The sequence below is a fragment of the Dipodomys spectabilis genome, unplaced genomic scaffold (genome assembly GCF_019054845.1).
Source record: "Dipodomys spectabilis isolate Male_0828 unplaced genomic scaffold, ASM1905484v1 ptg000783l, whole genome shotgun sequence".
Lineage (NCBI taxonomy): Eukaryota > Metazoa > Chordata > Mammalia > Rodentia > Heteromyidae > Dipodomys > Dipodomys spectabilis.
Window position 1 is genome coordinate 21185342 of NW_024871460.1, and position 17540 is coordinate 21202881.

The 17540-nt window shown below is 40.8% G+C and overlaps 2 protein-coding genes across 3 annotated transcripts in view; both read left to right on the plus strand.

The window, feature by feature from the left end:
• Window positions 1–7327: 7327 nt before the first annotated feature.
• Window positions 7328–7650, plus strand: LOC122102399 (60S ribosomal protein L39-like). Its single transcript, XM_042673090.1, has one exon. It carries the CDS (start codon window positions 7339–7341, stop codon window positions 7492–7494), a length of 156 nt encoding a protein of 51 aa, XP_042529024.1. The 5' UTR covers window positions 7328–7338; the 3' UTR covers window positions 7495–7650.
• A 1339-nt stretch (window positions 7651–8989) lies between these two features.
• Window positions 8990–17540, plus strand: part of Nipal2 (NIPA like domain containing 2) — a 77321-nt gene continuing 68770 nt past the window's right edge. For both annotated transcript variants that reach the window (XM_042672987.1, XM_042672988.1), the window contains exon 1: window positions 8990–9176. In XM_042672987.1, the coding sequence (XP_042528921.1) occupies window positions 9042–9176 (135 nt within the window). In that variant the 5' untranslated portion in view covers window positions 8990–9041. The remainder of the gene's footprint in view (window positions 9177–17540) is intronic.

Genomic DNA, 17540 nt, shown 5'->3' on the forward strand with positions numbered 1-17540 from the left:
TCTGTAATCAATTGGTCAGCCTAACACTCAACTAAAACTGCTCAGGAAAAGGTTATCAATGGTCCCCTCTCTCCACCCTCCACCCTCCCCTCCGCCTCCCCCTGAAAAAGCCAATAAAACAGGTTTCATTAACTGCTTCATTATCCTCCTTACAGCCAATGAGGATAATAATGCAGGCATTACTCAACACACCCATGGCTACTCTACACTGACTTTCTTCAATATTGGCATTGCTTTTGTCTGCTCCGCATCCCCTCTCCCTGCCTGGGTAGTGTTCCCATTGTCCTAAATAGAATGGGCACATGATCCCGGTGGACCAATCATAGTACTAAATCTCTCAGTCCTTGGTGATTGTCTCTAGGAGGGGGTCACATGTCCCAAACAGGTCACTCAACTGTTTTTCACCTCGACCTTTCTAACTGAAACTGGCTTTAAAAAAATACCTTTAAACAATTAGTCTTGCTGACTAATACACATTCCCAAAATCTCAGAAGCTTGAGAATATGTAGGACAGATTTGGAGTATATGAAGACAGTATCTGTTAAGTTAGCAGTTAGACATGAATAGTAGCTCTATTTTGCCTTCCCAGGTGTTAATTATGACTTCATGAATTTCCCTTTAAATTGAGATCTTGTCAATCATATGGCATGAACCCTAGCAAGTATATTCTCTTTACCTTTAAAGTGGGCTTTGTTGGTCTTGTTCTCCATGCCTGGCTCTTTCTCTAGGAGTTGGCAAACAATGGCCTCTGAGACAAATCCAGTCAGCCTCCTGTGTCTATAAATAAAGTTTTATTGGAACAGAGTCACATCCATTTATTTACATGATGTCTGCGGGTGCTTTCACACTACAGCGACAGAGCTGAGTAGTAGTGACAGAGACCATATGGCCCACAAAACTTAAAATATTTACTATCTAGCAGGGCTAGATACAACCACTGTTCTAAAAGAAGTCAACTATATGTTCTGTCTGGCCATTGTCAGCTACCTGCATACTGTGACTCGCCAATCTCTTTCCCAGGCCTTGCTTTCAACTCTGAGCCTTTGGGTAGTCTGCACATCTTTTCCTGTAGAAAAGCTCCTTAAATTCACTAAGGATCAAACTCAAACTGAAGGTATCCTTTCTCTGCAAAGTAGCTCCACTTTCTCAACAAATGGAGCTGATTTTGCACCTAGTAGCCCCAACTAGAACTAGACTCTTCTTTCTCCCTTCCCCTTTTTACCCCCCAATTAGTAGGTTACGCCCATTGCTTTTCAAAGCATTTCTTAAATCTCTCCTCACAAGCCTTTTTCTCATATATTCACTTAACTTGTCTCCCCATATCTAAGCCACACCTGACCTCTAGCGAAGGATCTTCTACCACACTATTCCATTCCTGCTGCTTCCTTACCAACAGTGCTTCCATACTTCCCCACTGAGTCAAGTCCACTTGACAATCCAACACGTAAGATCCTTGATTTCTTGGCCTTGCTCTTTGTCCTTATTTTAGAGCATTCTTGCCTTTAAAATATACTTAGCCACATCCTTTTTTTAAGTTTACATTTTATTGTAAAGATGATGTACAGAGGGGTTACAGTTACGTAAGTAAGGTAATGAGTATATTTCTTTTCTCCCATTTCTCCCTCAACTACTCTTCCCCCTAAGCTATATGGTTCATTTCCAACATAGTGTTTAGTATCACTGTGGAACTGGTTTGCCCTTTGTCTCACTGTGTCTGTGATTTCCTTTCCCTTCCTCAAATCAGGTAAATTTATATCCAAGACAAAGGTACAGAAATTTAAAAAGTGACAACAGAGAATAAACCAAAGGGGAAAAAAAGAAAGAAAAAAGAAATAACTGCAAACAATATAACAAAAAAAACTCTTGTTTCCATTTCTTGGAGTTCATTTCAATAAGCATCTTTGTGTGTGTGTTTGTGTGTGTGTGTGTGTGTGTGTGTGTGTGTGTGTGTGTGTGAGTCCTGAGACTTGAACTCTGTGCCTGGGCTCTGTCCCTCAGCTCTTCAGCTCAAGGCTAGTGCTCTACCACTTGAAGCACAGTGCCACTTTCAGTTTTCTGAGTGGTTTATTAGAGATACAAGTCTCACAGACTAGAATGGCTTTGAACCACAATCCTCAGATCTCAGCCTCCTGAGTAGCTAGGATTACAGGCATGAGCCCCTGGCACCTTGCTTAATAAGCATCATTTTATATGGTCATATGCACATAGCTATTAAGCCACTGTGATACTCTGCTAAGAATATCCTAGACATACTCTAGTTATTACAAATGAGGGAAAACATGCAGCCTATGTTTGAGTCTGGCTTACTTCACTAAAAATAATTTTTTCCAAGTCTTTCCATTTTCTTATGAATGGAGCAATGTCATTCTCTCCAATGGAAGCATAGAATTCCATTGTGATGTATACCACATTTTCTTGATCCATTCATCTACATAGAGACATCTGGTTTCATTCCACATCTTAGCTACGGTGAATAATGTTGCAATGAGCATGGTTGTGCTGGTAGCTTATGTGTGGCCTTGTTTGTGGTCATTTGGGTAAATGCCCAAGAGTGGGATTGCTGGGTCATAAGAATAGTGTATGTTTAGTCTTTTGAGGGACCTCCATACTGCTTTCCAGATTGGTTGAACAAGTGTACATTCCCACCAATAGTGTAGTAGGGTTCCCTTTTAGCCACATGCCCACCAGCATCTGTTATTATTCATTTTCTTGATAATGACCATTCTAACTGGTATGAGGTGGAACCTCAATGTTGTTTTGATTTGTATTTCTTTTATGGCCAGAGATGGTGAACATTTCTTCATGTGTCTATTAGCCACTTTTATTTCTTTATATACGTGAACTCAACCAACTGTAGACAGACAATCTTTGGTGAGCTGAGCATGCACAGACTTTTTCTGGTCATCTCAGAACAATAGAGTTTAACAACTATTTATATAGCACATATATTGTTCTAGGTATTATATGCAATGTAGAAGTCAAATAAAGTACATGGGAGAATATGTGTAGATTATATGTAAATATTGTGCCATTTAATAGAAGAATGTTGAATATCTTTGCAGTTTGGAGATTGGTCCTAGAACCAATCAATCCCTTGTGAATACTGAAGGACACCAGTATCTTGTCTCACACAAGGCCATTATGGAATTGATTTATGTAGACTTTATATGGATTGGCATAGACTGTGTGTGTGTGTATGTGTGTGAGAGAGAGAGAGAGAGAGAGAGAGAGAGAGAGAGAGAGAGAGAGAGAAAGTGACAGAGAGAGACAGAGAAACAGAGAGACACAGAGAGAGTGTGTGTACTCAGGACCTGGGTGCTGTCCCTGAACTTTTTTGCTCAAGGTTAGCACTCTACCACTTGAGCCACAGCTTTACTTCCAGCTTCTTGTAGTTCATTGGAGATGTAAGTTTCATAGTCTTTCCTGCTGGCTTGGACTTGCAGTCCTCAGATCTTAGCATCCCAAGTACCTAGGATTACAGGCATAAGCCTTGGACACCTAACAACTACATTGTTTCTTCCTCCACCTTCCCCTCCCACCCCCCCCCACTCCCCCACCCCCCACCCCCACCCAGGTCGTGGGACTTGAACTCTGGGCCTGGCTGGGCCTGGCCCTCCTCTCTTCAGCTCAAGGCTAGTGCTCTACCACTTGAGCCACAGCACCACTTGGTTTTCTGGTGGTTAATTGTAGGTAAGAGTCTCATGGACTCTTTTGCTTGGGCTGGCTTTGAACCATGATCTTCAGATCTCAGTCTCCTGAGTTGCTAGGATTACAGGTGAGAGCCACCAGCGCCCACTAGCACCAGCTACATTGTTTCTTGTTCCTCTGCCTCCCTTCTTGCTTTGGCTCACTCATTTTTTCTTGGTAACTTTCCCAGAGACACCAGCTTTCCCAACCTGAGCTGGCTGCACTTCCCACTCTGATCCCAAAGTTAATGTGTAACCTCAAGACTACTTGTTTGCTTGGTTCTTGAGGGTGAGGCCCACATTTATGAGACTTCCTGTCCAGGATCTTGGAACAAGGTAGGCCTTTGATGAACTGAGCTGAGTTCCAAAGCATTCTTTATTCACTTTATCTATTACTTAATGTTCACAACAGCCTCAGAGATGAATAGTTTATCTATCTATCATTTATGAAGTTATGAAACTGAACCTCAGGGAATTTGCCTAAAGTCATAGAGTTGATAAGGAGCAGAACAAGCACTTAAATCCAGGCCCACCAATCTGGAACTTCCAGCCAAATAACTTTGTGTTTTTTTTCTGGGTTGGTCTTTTGTAATAGTTATGAAAAATAGCTACAAAAGAACATACATGGCTTAAAAGTACAATAATGATGATGATGATGATGATGATGATGATGCTGATGATAATGCTGCTGCTACTGCTGCTGCTACTGCTGACAAATGAGTTCCCAGTAACTGATCACTTTAGGAAACATAACATTGCCAATTCCACTAGCTCAGGTTTATATTGCCATCTCTTGCTGTTCTTTAGGTTTCCTTCATGTAGATGCACTTCTAAGCAATGTACTGTCTAATTTTGCATGCATTTTAATCATTCTGTATAGAACCCATGAGTTTGCTTTACTAAGCCCTATATATTACATTTGTGGCTTCATGTACATGGATATGGATACTGGGTATCTGAGGTTCAGGCAATTTTATTGCTGTATAGTATTACATTGTATAAATGTGTCAAAACTTGGATGTTAGATCTAAAATACACCGAGACATGATAAATCATACAGGAACTCTAGGCATTTACACGCAGTGAGACCATAAAAGGATATTCTTAAGGGAGGAACACAAAGAGGTAATGCCTGTGTCCCTCTGGTCATATAAAAGAATACTTAACAAAATGAACTCCAGGAAATGGAAAGAAAAAAATGTGTCAAGACTCATTTCCCTCCTATTCCTGTTGCTAGACATTTGAGCTGTTTCTTGTTATATTTTTGCTTTGCTATTACAAAAGTGTTCGTTTTTCTTGTATACCTTTTCTGTTGTCTACATACAACCATTTCTCTGTGGATATACTCAAGGACACTAACAGGCACTTTTCTATTCTAACTAAACAAGAGAGAGGCTCCTGGGGGGGGGATTCTAAAAATAATTTTCCTTTCTAAAGGAACCAGGCCAATATGCTAAACTTTTTCCAATGTCAATAGCACCAGCATTCAATAAGAATTTCTGATGCTCCATGTCCTTACCAATAGATGTCATATAAATTTCTAAAACTTTATTTTTTGCCAACCAGCAGGTAGAAAATGGTCCCTCTTGGAATTTTAATTTGCTTTATTTTCTGTCTACTGATGAGATACAAGTATTTCGTATGATTATTAGCCATTTCTATTGCTTTCCCTATGAAAAGTGCCTGTTTACATTTTTGCCTTATTTTCCTTTGGGTTGTCTGATATTCTTTTTTCCTACTGACTGGTAGGAGTTACATCTATATTCTGAATGTAGAATTTGTCAGTCATAAGTGTGACAGAGAAGGGCTCTCAGATTGTTTTTAGTTTTTCATACTTCATGGTGCCTGTTTATATCTTTTGTTTGTTTATTAGCCACAGCTCCACTTCTATTTTTTTTTTGAGGGGTTATTTGGAGATAGGAGTGTCACAGGGACTATTCTGCCTGAGCTGGCTTCAAACTTCAATCCTCCAATCACAGCCTGAGTAGCTAGGATTACAGCCATGGGCCACTGGCTCCCAGATGATATATCTTTTCATTGTAATTGTTTTATCAATCCTTTCTTCTGTGGTTTGTATTTTCATACTTGTTTAAGGAACTCTTTGCTATTCTAATATTATAAACTGTAACAGCCAGCATCAAATACTTTCTATGTTCCCTACTCATTATCTCCCTTACTCCTTATCTCTCTGAATGAAAAATGAGAAATTAAGCAATTAAATGATATTCACACAGCAAACAAACAGTGGATTCAAGATTTGAGCCTAGGTACCATCTGTCCTTTAACAACTACCAAAATGCTATTTGAAGAGATTGACTCCTATGGTATTCTAAAAACTGAAAGGATTGCCTTTATCAGTAAAGTCTCTGACCTGGAGTTGATTTTTTTATATTTTCTGAGACACCTGAATTAAGCTGCACTTCAGGCTCTTGCACACTTATCATTCATGATCACTTGACACTGTGTGACACTGATGTGGATTGATCCTTGCTAACATTTTTTAAAGTCCCTTTAATGTTCCAAATGGATGATTCTAAGCAAAACCCTACTAGGCAAAACCCTACTCTCCAAATTTGTGGTGAAGTCTTGCTTCAAATGGTATGGCATCAGAATGAGATTCTTGGAATTAACCTGCAGAACTGGGAACAGGAAGTTGATCATACATTCTCAATATCTTGCCAAGGAACTCAATAGCTTCAGAAGTAGCGCCCAAGAGGCGAAGGCCACAGAAAGCACAGAACAATCTCCATGGCTCCACCTACACTTCTGAGACCAAAATAGTTCACACAGGCATTCCTGCCGCCTCCTAGTGAACGGAGTGGGAAGGGACTTCGGTCACGAATTCTTCATTCTAGCCACCCCCACACACTAGGACAGCAGCAGCAAGGGTAGCAGCATCTTGGAATCTGCTGCCAACAACACAACGTAGGCCTACACATGACATCTTTTCTGTACCCAAGCACCGTCTTCCTCCACTATGAGAGGTTTAAAATCAACATAAAGAAGCTGGGAGACAAAGTAAGTGGAGCAGAGTATGGGGATGGGATACGCTAGGTTTAAAACACGAATTTTATAGGGTCAGAGGGGAGGATTTAAGGCATTTGAAAAAGAACAGTAACGTGATGTTGCTTGTTAGAGACTATGACTACTCACAATCTGGCTGATAGAAATACTAAAGAGGAATGGTGCCAGGCTATGCGGGCTCCCACTGCCACTCTCACACTCCATCCTTGTTTTTTCTGCTGGTAGAGTTCACTTCCCACTCTCCAAGCTGAAAATGCTCAAGAATCATTTTCCCAGCCTCCCTTGCAGGGCACATGACCCAGTCTCAGCCAATGAGATGGGGGAGAGTCCTGGGGGAATTCTGAAAACAGTTTTCTTCCTAAAGGAATCAGGCCAAAAATGTCAGGCACCACAGAGCAGAAAAATGTAAGTGACATTACACTAGAACGACATAGAGAAACATTCCCTCTGAGACAACAGAGCTTGTTATTTAAGGAACTTGATTCTGTAACTTGTACTCTAAAAGAATTTCAGGAGAAAGAAGCATTTAATAAGGTCAGCACAAATTAATGTAATGTTTTAAGAAATAGAGCAACTCTTCAGCTTTTGTTCATCATCGTGGTTACTGTGCCTTCCAGATCGTCTCATCATGTCTGCTCACAAGACTTTCAGAATCAAGAGGTTTCTGGTCAAGAAACAAAAGCAAAATCGCCCCATTCCCCAGTGGATTCGGATGAAAACTGGTAACAAAATCAGGTACAACTCCAAGAGAAGACGCTGGAGGAGAACCAAGCTGGGTCTGTAAGGAATTGCTTCAGATGCCCACATATTTATGCTCTACCATGAACCAGTCAAGCTGAAAAGTCAATACTGCCTGGACTGACAGTTGGGCATTTTTTTAATTGATTTTTCTTTGGTTATTTTAATAATGGGCACAGTAATAAACATGTAATAAACATTACATTTGAAAAAAAAAGAAATAGAGCAATGGATACCTGTTTTCTTCAGCTATTTATTGGAAATAAATAAGCCTCTTAAAAATGGGAATCGTTTGCCTGGTGCTGGTGGCTCACACCTACCTACTTTGAAGGTTGACTTCAGAGGATCAAGGTTTGAAGGAAACTTTGGCAGGAAAATCTGTGAATCTTATCTCTAATTAACCAGCAAAAAGCCATAAGTGGAGCTAAGTGGAGCTATGGCTTAAGTGGTAGAATGCCATTCTTCAGGGGAAAATGCTAAGGGAAAGCAGCAAGGCCCGGAGTTCAAGCCCCAGTCCCAGTACCCCCCAAAAAGTGTGGGGGGGGGATAGTTAACTACCATTATTAACTGCTCATGGAACATTTTAGTTGCTCAATAAACTACAGTTTCTGAGATAACTTGTTTGGTTTCTCTTCTCTCCCTTGCCCGCATTTCCCTCAAAAAGCGATCACAGTCTCCTCCCTGTACCCTGCTAGGCAGCACCTGTCTTTTCTTGAAGTCTCTTCAGGAAGTCATGGAGGTTAGGGCTTATTGTTTAGGAAGAATCTCAGTACTGTGTAGACAGCAACAGCCATAGCATCAGAATTCTCAAAGTGAGAGATAATCTCACAGACCATATATGATGACACAGAATTGGAAAACAGGCAAAACCAGAATATCTGGTTAGAGTCCTTATGATTCATAACACGTGTCTCCCATCCGAATACTTTATATACAGTAGCTGTCATCTTTTCAGTGATTTCTTGGGGTTTTATTGAAGGAAACCCCATCCTGTCACCAAATATATTTTGGGGAGAGGGGAGGAATCCTCCGCTACCACAGGGTGGTAGCTGGGGGAAATTCTTTCTTATATTCCATGAATAGTTCCTGAGAATCCAAGTGCTGGCACTGAGATATAACTGCTGGGATCTTTACTCCCTTGTCGCTCACAATATTTTTGGCTAACTCATGACTTCGCCATACGCAAAAATAAAATAAGTCTACATCTATTAAGATCTCAAAACGGGTGATAGAGATGTGGAATTGTCAGGAAGAGATGCGTGCTGGTGGTGGCTTTGGGTCACCTCGTTGCTCGGATCTCCCATTCACTGGGCTCCCTAAGAGATCAGGAAAGGTTGGGCGATTATCTGATTCTCCTACAGACAGGTGGGGACAGCGGGCTTTGGAGGGCGCAGGGATTGGCCCGGGCGGTGTGGCCCGCGGACACGCGAGGGCAGGGCCGGGGCAGCGCGGGGCAGGGCCGGGCGCGCGGGGGCGGGAGCCAGGTGGCCGCGGCGCGCAGGGCTGGGCGCGCACCCGCAGGAAGTGGCTGCGGCGCGGCGGCCGGGCGGGGAGGCGGCCGCAGCCCGAAGCGAGCGCGTGGAGCAAGACCTAATGGCGGCGCCGGTGCCCAGGGGCCCCGGGGACGACGCCTCGGCCGTCCTGGACGAGCTGTCCCGGAACTTCTCGTACTGGGTACCGGGCGCGGGCAATGGCTCGCTGTCGGGCGCGTGGTACCGCAGGAACCAGGTAAGGGCTGCTGTTCCTTGCGGGCCCCACCGCCCGGGGGGCCAGGCGGGGGCCTCCGCAGCCCTGGGCCGCACGCCCGGCCGCTCGCTGACGTTGCCACACTTGGTCCTGACCCGTTCCCCCACATGGAATAGTAGGGGTTCCCCCCCCAGCTTCCCCTGGGCCTCGGGGAAGGGCACCCCGAAGCCTCGGCGCCAGTCCCCCCTCCCTGCCTCCCCACGCCCGAGCCCGCCCTCTTCTCCCGGGAGGATTCCAGGGGTGTCGGGAGAATCTCCACTGCGTGTCGCCCCAGAATCCTTTCACCGTTTTTTTGTTTGGTTTTAAAGAAAGAAAGAAAAAAATAAACCAAAGCGCCCCGGTTCCCAGAAGCTGGAAACTCATTAAGAACAGCCGAAGGTCCGCCGGGTGCGGAGGCTCGGCGTGTGCGTCCCCGGCGTCTCCGCCCAGCGCGCGCGTTTCCGCGCCAGGACGCTGAGGTTCTCAGGTTGCAGCTGCCTGGCGCTGGCAGCGCGCGTCCGGGCCCGCTGGGGAACAAGGTCCGCCTCCGCAGAGCCGTGTGCGCGGGGGTGTACGTTTGAGGGGATCCAGGGGGCTTGGAGCTGTCCCTTTGGTTTTGGCTAGGCTTAACAGTCTTTAATCTGGACAGTTCTGTCTCTAGCGACATTTATATTCTTGCCAGTGCGGACAAACGAGCTTCACGCAGTGGATTTGGTCTTAACTCCTGTTTTTATAAGTGTTACTTTGTTCTTGCTCTTGAACAAACCCATGGCTCTTCTTTATTTTACATGAATATCATCATGACATATTTGTTGCTGTTGGTCTAAGTAGGAAATTTTAACCAGTAATCAAAGGACTCGATTCCTTTTATGCTTGAAGTGTCTTGACTCTTGGTTTCTGAACTCAGATGGCAATTTATTTGTAGAAGGAATAAATAAGCGTGTCCCCCTTATTAGTTTCAAACAAAGGGGGAGATTATTGCTCTGTTTTAGCCTACAATTTTTTGAAAAGCAGAGGAGGTAGGAACCTATCCCATTTCTCTTTCCACCCACAGGAATGTCTTCTAGCACATATGTTACGCTATACTAGACATATTCCCAATATAAGTTTAAGAATGAATTATTCTCTCAGTAAAAATATTAGAGAATTAGTAGATGTGGCCTACCATGGCATCATTCAAAATAGAGGTAAACACTGTTTTCACAATGAAAACCTCTGCAGGCATTCGTTTTCTTCCATGTTTCCTGGAATTGTTCATTGTCTTGGCTTTCCCAAACATAAGATGATCGTGTGACATAAATTCGAGGCAAATAATGCTGGCAAAACATAACTTGCTTTGACTGAGCAACTCTGTGCAGGTTAGGAAGGGTGTATCCAAAATAAGCTAATTGGATTTTCTGCTGGCACAGAGCTATTGCTATAATTGTGCAAATTTAAGCTATCTTATGGGACTGAGGTATTTTATCCTTCCACTTCATTCTTCAAAGGTTAATTTCTTTTGTTTCAAACAAAGCCAAGACGATTTTTTTTAATATTATACAGGTGATGTACAGAGGGGTTGCAGTTTCAGAGGTCAGGTAATGAGTACGGTTCTTTTTCAACAATGTCACCCCTTCCTTTGCTCTCTCCCAGTTTTTCCCTCCTGTCCTCATCTATAAGTTGTATAGTTCATTTTCAACATCATGTCTAGTGAATATCACTGCTGCATTTGTTCACTCTTTGTCCCTCCATTTCTGTACTTCCCTAACGCTTCCCCCCAAAGACAGATAAATGAACAACCAAGACAAAAAGAAAAACAAAACCTTTTGCTTCCATTTCCTGGAATTCATTGAGATAAATATCATTTTATCTGAGACACATAGGCATTGTACCTTTGTGTTCCTCCCCCAAAACTTGATTTTAAAATCCATTCAACAAACATTGCTAGTGCCCTAGCATTTGGAATCCAACTTTTCTAACACTAAATGAATAGAGATTGCCTGACAAGAGATGACAAAAGAAAAAGAGAAAGAGAGAGAAAAGAAAAGAAAGTGTACTCAGTACTAAGTTTGGACTCCTACAATCATAAAAATTGCCTTGGTTGCCGATAGGGTTTAATGGTACTTGTTTATTTACATCAGTTTTATCACATCTGAAATATTTGCACAGTGCGTTAATAGCTCAACTCTGTGTGCCTTTTGGAGTGATTACAATCAGATGTGAGCAGTTAACCTCACTCTATCAATGAAGACTGTCTCTCTTGAAATGTTTTCATGTGATGGGTATATACTTAACAATCCAAGGCCACTTTGAAGCTATGTTGTCTAAGGCAGAAATGTGAGCGCTCCCAGAGGAGAAAATCTCCCACCAGAGGAGGAAGTCTAAAAGCAAGTAGAAAGAAACTCACTCAGTGGGAAGAAATCTTGGAGAGCTGCTGCCCTTTTATACTGGGGAACCTTACCCTACTTGGTAAGAGCTCTGGTATACAATTTTAGATGTGGCCCATAAAGTTTTGCAAGGCTATTTTCTTTGTTAGATCCCCAAGTATTCAGTACAAAAGGATAATGTTCCCATGATATTTATTGAACGTACCACTATATACAAAGCACTGTAGGGGTTTTTAATATAGTCCAAGACCCAAACTTGGCCTTCCAGGAATGTTATTAGGTACCTAAGAAGATATAAGCAACCCCAAATCAAGGAGTATGTGGTGACATGTGAATGATATAATGTTCTGGGGAAATTCAGAGCAACGTGGCTTTCAGCCAGGGCCATTGGAGATGTGTTCATGGAGAGTAGTGTTTGAGCTGAACATTTGAAGATGCGAAGGTCTGGCTTCATGTTAGGGATACCAAGGTAGAAATCATTCCAGAAAAGGGAGTAGCCTGGGACCAAGAAGCAGCCCTCCTGACCTCAGCAAATGTCTTCCCAAACATTTCAATACCATAATCCAAGTAAGTAGTGGTATGGCTCTCCTGGAAAATGGAGACCAATTGTTTGATAGAAATAGGACTTGGGCCATGGTTGTGGTTCTAGAGTTGCCTTCAAGGACTGGTGAGAAAGTTTGTTGTAGACACTTGGAAACCATTGAAGGTTGTTTTTGTTTGTTTGGAGTTTTTTGGATCAGAGAGCACAAGAATCAAAACAAATGAGAGAAGTTGAAATGAGAATTAGTAGGAAATATTCTGAGAAGGTCTTTATTGATGCTTCTTTAAATAAATTTAAAGATGTGTTTGGCTAAATAATTAAATTCACAAGGATGTTATTAAAAAGGGTCATTCTTCTTCATAAGGTGAAGACCTAGTTTTTTTTTTGTTGCTGTTAACCTGTATTTTTAAAGTCAGCATATTTAAAAGAGAATTGATACATATTGGCAGACAAAGTGAAGAGACTGACAATTGTTTTACATTTACTTTATGATACTTATAGCTGTTGTCTCATTTGAACATTTCAACTACTTTGTTGTAAGGTACACATTACCCTTACTGTTCATATAAGGATATTTGTGTTGAATAACTTGCCCCAAGATCTTATATAGTAAGTAGATTTTAACGGCAAAGCTATTTTTATCCTGTGCCTGAAGGCCATTGCTAGAGACTGAGGCTTAAAAAGGATTTGGTGGCTAGAGTTCATACAAAGGGAGAAATGAATATAGTTTGTCTTGCTGTGCTTAAGAAAAGTCACAGTGAGTTTTTAATTTCCCTTTTATTGATTTTGATTCATTATCATCTCTCTCTTTTTTGGCAATAGACTCATAGGACTCTCCTAAAGAAAAAAGTGTCAAACCTTCCAAATAATAAAAGAGTTAGGTAGACGTTGCTGGTTATTTCTACCTCCTTCCTAAGAAAAGTAATTTATTTTGTTTTGTGTATGCTTGTTGGGTTTTTCAAAAAATTTATTGTCATTTTATAAAGGTGATATACAAAGGGGCTACAGTTACATAGGTCAGGTAGTGAGTACATTTCTTTATGGACAATATCACTCATTCCCTCACTCCCAGTTTTTTCCCTCCTGTCCCCACCCACAAATTGTATAGTTCATTTTCCACTTAGTGTCTAGTGAGTACCACTGCTACATTTGTTCACACTTTGTCCCTCAATTTCTGTGCCCCTTACCCTCCCAAAGACTGATAAACATTTTCATTTCCTGAAGTTCATTTTGATAAATACCCTTTTATATGATCAGATGCATCTAGGCATGCACCTTTATGTTCCTCTCCTAAAAGTATCCTCCTTTAGTCTCACTGTGTGCTGTGTTTGTGGGTTTCATTTCTTTTCATTTTCTTGTCTTCCTCACCTTGTCATTGGCCTGGGTCATGATTACTCACAGTGCAGTGTTCTGTCCTCATTGGCACAAGCCAGGAAGTACAGACAATCCCTACTATAAATGTAGGCACATATATGTTTATTCACTCAGCAACTCACTGAGGGTTCCATTTAGTTGTGTGATTCCTTCAAAGATCACCCTGACCTCAGTAGATCATACCTCAGCACTAGTTCATAATTCTCAAGACCTTACCTCTTTACAATTATCAATTTTTTTCCTTCATAAAAGAACGTTGAAGCTTGACTCAAGTTCTTTAGCTTTCAAGAGTAGTCTGTCTCTCTTCTGGCTTTTGAACTAACCTTCCCTATCAAAAAGAATGCTTTGATAATTGAGAGGATTTTGCATAATGGTTATTTTTCATTTGGATGAAGTAAGAAGCTAAAAGAAATCTGGATTTAGGCAAGTCTTGATTCGGGGGCTGTAATGATAGGTATTTGGTATTGTATTTTCAATGTTTGTTCCTCAGGTCTCACCTTTAGCAGGCTCCTCTTTCTGACTACATACTTAGCTTCAAGAGGGAAGAGCTTGATTTTTTTTTCAACCTGCTAATGAGTAAACAGGTGCTCTAGTCTGACTGGTTAAGGTTCAGTCCAAGACCTGATTGACTAGGCTTTGGAAGATCTGAATTTCTTCTGAAATAGGGGGTCTTATAACCAAAAGAAGGGGATGCTGTGTGATACAAACAGCAGTTCCTACTAGCAGGACTCAAGTTTTCCTCCTGTGAGTTACTATCTTAATGGGCAGCCATCAAGCTAATGCTCTGCTCAGGTTTTCCAGATCCTTCTTTATCAGTATCCCAATTCACTTGTGTGTGTGCATATGCGCACACACATTCACATACCCCTTCCCATTTAATCTGCTTTGTCTTGATGGGTGAGACCTAAATTTTAATCTCCTTAAGATATTATAGAATTAATTTGTGAAGCATCTTCCTTAGCATCATCTTTTAGCAGTGACGTGTGTGTGTGTGTGTGTGTGTGTGTGTGTGTGTGTGTGTGTGTGTGTGTGTGTGTGTGTGTGTGTTGGTTTTAAGGCTTGAACTCAAGGTCTGGGAGCTGTCTCAGCTTTCTTGCTTAAGGCTAGGATTCTACTATTTGATCAACACCACCACTTCTGGCTTTTTGCTGGATGATTGGAGATGAGTCTCATGGACTTCCTGGCTCCACACGCTTCAAACTGAGCTCATCAGCTCTCAGCCTTGTGAGTAGCTGGGATACAGGAGTGAGCTACCAACACTTGGCTAAGCAGTGATTTATTTCTAAGTTCTAAGTTCTAGATTTTCCTCTTCCCTGCCATGAAAATTATCAAAAGACATCTGTTCTTTCTATTGATGGAAAAATCAAATGGAGAACTCTGGATTGGTTAACAAACAAGGGCCTGATTTTGCAACCAGCAGTCCCTGATAAAAACCATGAGCAGAAACCAGAAAACCCTTCTCAAAAGGTCAGTGTTGACATAACTATATCAATGAAATCTGAAAACATGGGCTGTGTCTTTAAAATGTAGCTGAATTTTGTGATGTGTATATGTATATGTGCATGAGACAGAGAGTGAGCCTTAGCAATACTTCCTTAAAAAAAACAATGTCTTTAAGATGTAGCTGCATTTTGTGATATGTATATGTGTGTGTGTGATATTTGAAATGTTAGAGTAATTTGCATTCCTGTGTTCATTGTAGCACTATTCATAATAGCCAAGTTATGGAATCATCCCAAGTGTCCATTGACAGATGACTGGATAATAAAACTGTATTAAGCCTTAAAAGGGAAGAAAATTCTAAAATTTTCAGCAACATAGAATTAGGAAAGGTTATACTCAGATAAATACCACATGTTCTCACTTACATGTGGAATCTAAAACAATAGAACTCATAGATGCAGAGTGCAGGATTGTTGTTATACAGATTGAGAGATGGAAGGACTGGGGAGATGATAATGTTCAAAAAATACAAAGTCTCGGGAAGAATAAGGTACGGTTTTTCTTAGATCTGTTGCACCGGTAGTAAATATAGTTAATACACAATTGTGTATTGTACATTTCAAATTGCTAAGAATAAACTTCAGATGTTCTCATCATAAAAAATGATAATCTTTGAGATGATATATATCTTACATATTAGCTGATTTAATTATTTCAGTGTATTCATAAATTGTTACTTTTACTCCATAAAATATATTGTTAACTTACAATAAATTGTTAATTTAAGTAATTTAAGTTAATTTACAATAATTTTTTAATTAAAAAAACTTGAAGAACCACATTTGAAGGAGTGGTTTCATGTGAAGTCACTCTTGCTTATGTTATCTGATGAATTCTTTACATTTACCTTCCAGGACTAACAGTACTTATGTGAGTATAGGTGAGTGAGCCAAAGAGAAGAGGAAACATTGTGCTATATTTGTGCTGTGCAGAACTGACTGTGTCACCATAGTGAAGAAATGAACATTTCTTTGTAAAATCCCAGTAGACCTCCTGTTAGGAAGAGCTGCCATGGCCATAAAGTAGAGGCTGATAGTGATTTACATGGAGAACCTTTGATGAATTTTTTGAGCCAAATAGCAATGACCATTGATGAGTCCTGTGGTTGTCATGGTTGTGTTGACCAGGTGATTTCTTGGGATCTGGCTATTGGACCAGTGGGATGAGAAAATTTGGCCAGGACATAGACGGTATAGTAGACTTAAGTCACAATATCCATCGATGTGTAACAAATTTGAACTTATTTCCTGACTTGATTGTAGAAAGATCTGGTCTTGTGGGTGACAAGGGCCTCAGGAGTCTCTGGCAGAGATCAGTCAGTGAATGGCAATGTCATGATACCTAAAACCAAGAAAGACATTTATCTGGTAGCTAGTGCCTCATAGAGACAATAGAATTTGATGATCAGGAAGAAGTTGCTGGCAAACTACCACTGGAGTTCAAGGCATGCCCTGTTCCCCAAGAAGAGTATACTCTGGAAACTCAAACAGGGGTGGAAGAAAGCCTTGAAGCTAAGTGAGCTCCTAGCATCTAGCTTTAGGGTGGCAGGCTATTCTAAACCCTGGGCTTGGCCTGCAAAAGGCAGCCCACAACCCTGCTCCTTCAGAAGTGAAGAATTATAGGTTTTTAAATTATGATTATAAATACATTTTTGCAGAAAGAGAAAGTTATAGAATCCTCTATTGATCTGGGGGTAAATAATAGCATTGGTCGTTTTCAGGATCTATTCTCCCTAACTTCCTCCTTGTTTCAAAAATTTCCTTCACAAAATTGTTTTGTAATAGAATCATGTTTAAAGACTCCCTTAACTAGAATCTCACCTTTTCTTGACAATTGTTGTTCTCTAACTTTTAACCAAGTGTTAAACTCCCCCAAGTGATATATTATTAAATATACTCATTTCTCATAAATTTATCCTGATGAAAGTTAAATTTCTCAGCAGCATAAAACCATGGTGGCTTCCAAGTAAAACTAACTAAAGCTTATCTTTAAGAGAGTTCAGTTTTTAAAAATGAATAACACAATTATGTAAGTAAATGTGTTCCCTAGTAAAAGACAAAATGTAATAGCTCTTAATTGTATGTGAAGGCAGTATGTTGGGCTTTTCTGACTAGGTTTTTAGGGTGATTAGAAATTGGCATGGAACAGCTTATAGACTAGCAACAATGTACAGTGTTATAAAACCCTAACCTTTTTCTTGTTGGCTTTTAATAACCAGATTTGTATGCAATGTCATGAGACTTTCTCAGGATTGGAATAGTCTTATAGCATGTGATAACTAAGATATCAAATTAAAAATCTTTTCCTCACTGAAAATTTTCTTTCTCCTTTGCCATATGTAGGATTGCAGTTTCAACTCTGGATTAGTACTATGGACAACTCAGTTTTCTCATAGCATGATGCAGATTAGCAATAAGAACAGTCCATCCATCTAATCATCTAAATACATTACTATATTTCTAACAGTGTTCACTGTTAGAAGTGTTCTTTAAGGCCCTGTTGTAATTAATTAATTTAATTTCTCCTATTTCTGGTCTAAAGTAGTCTCTTAAATGGGCTTCCTACACCTGAGTCTCCCTCCTT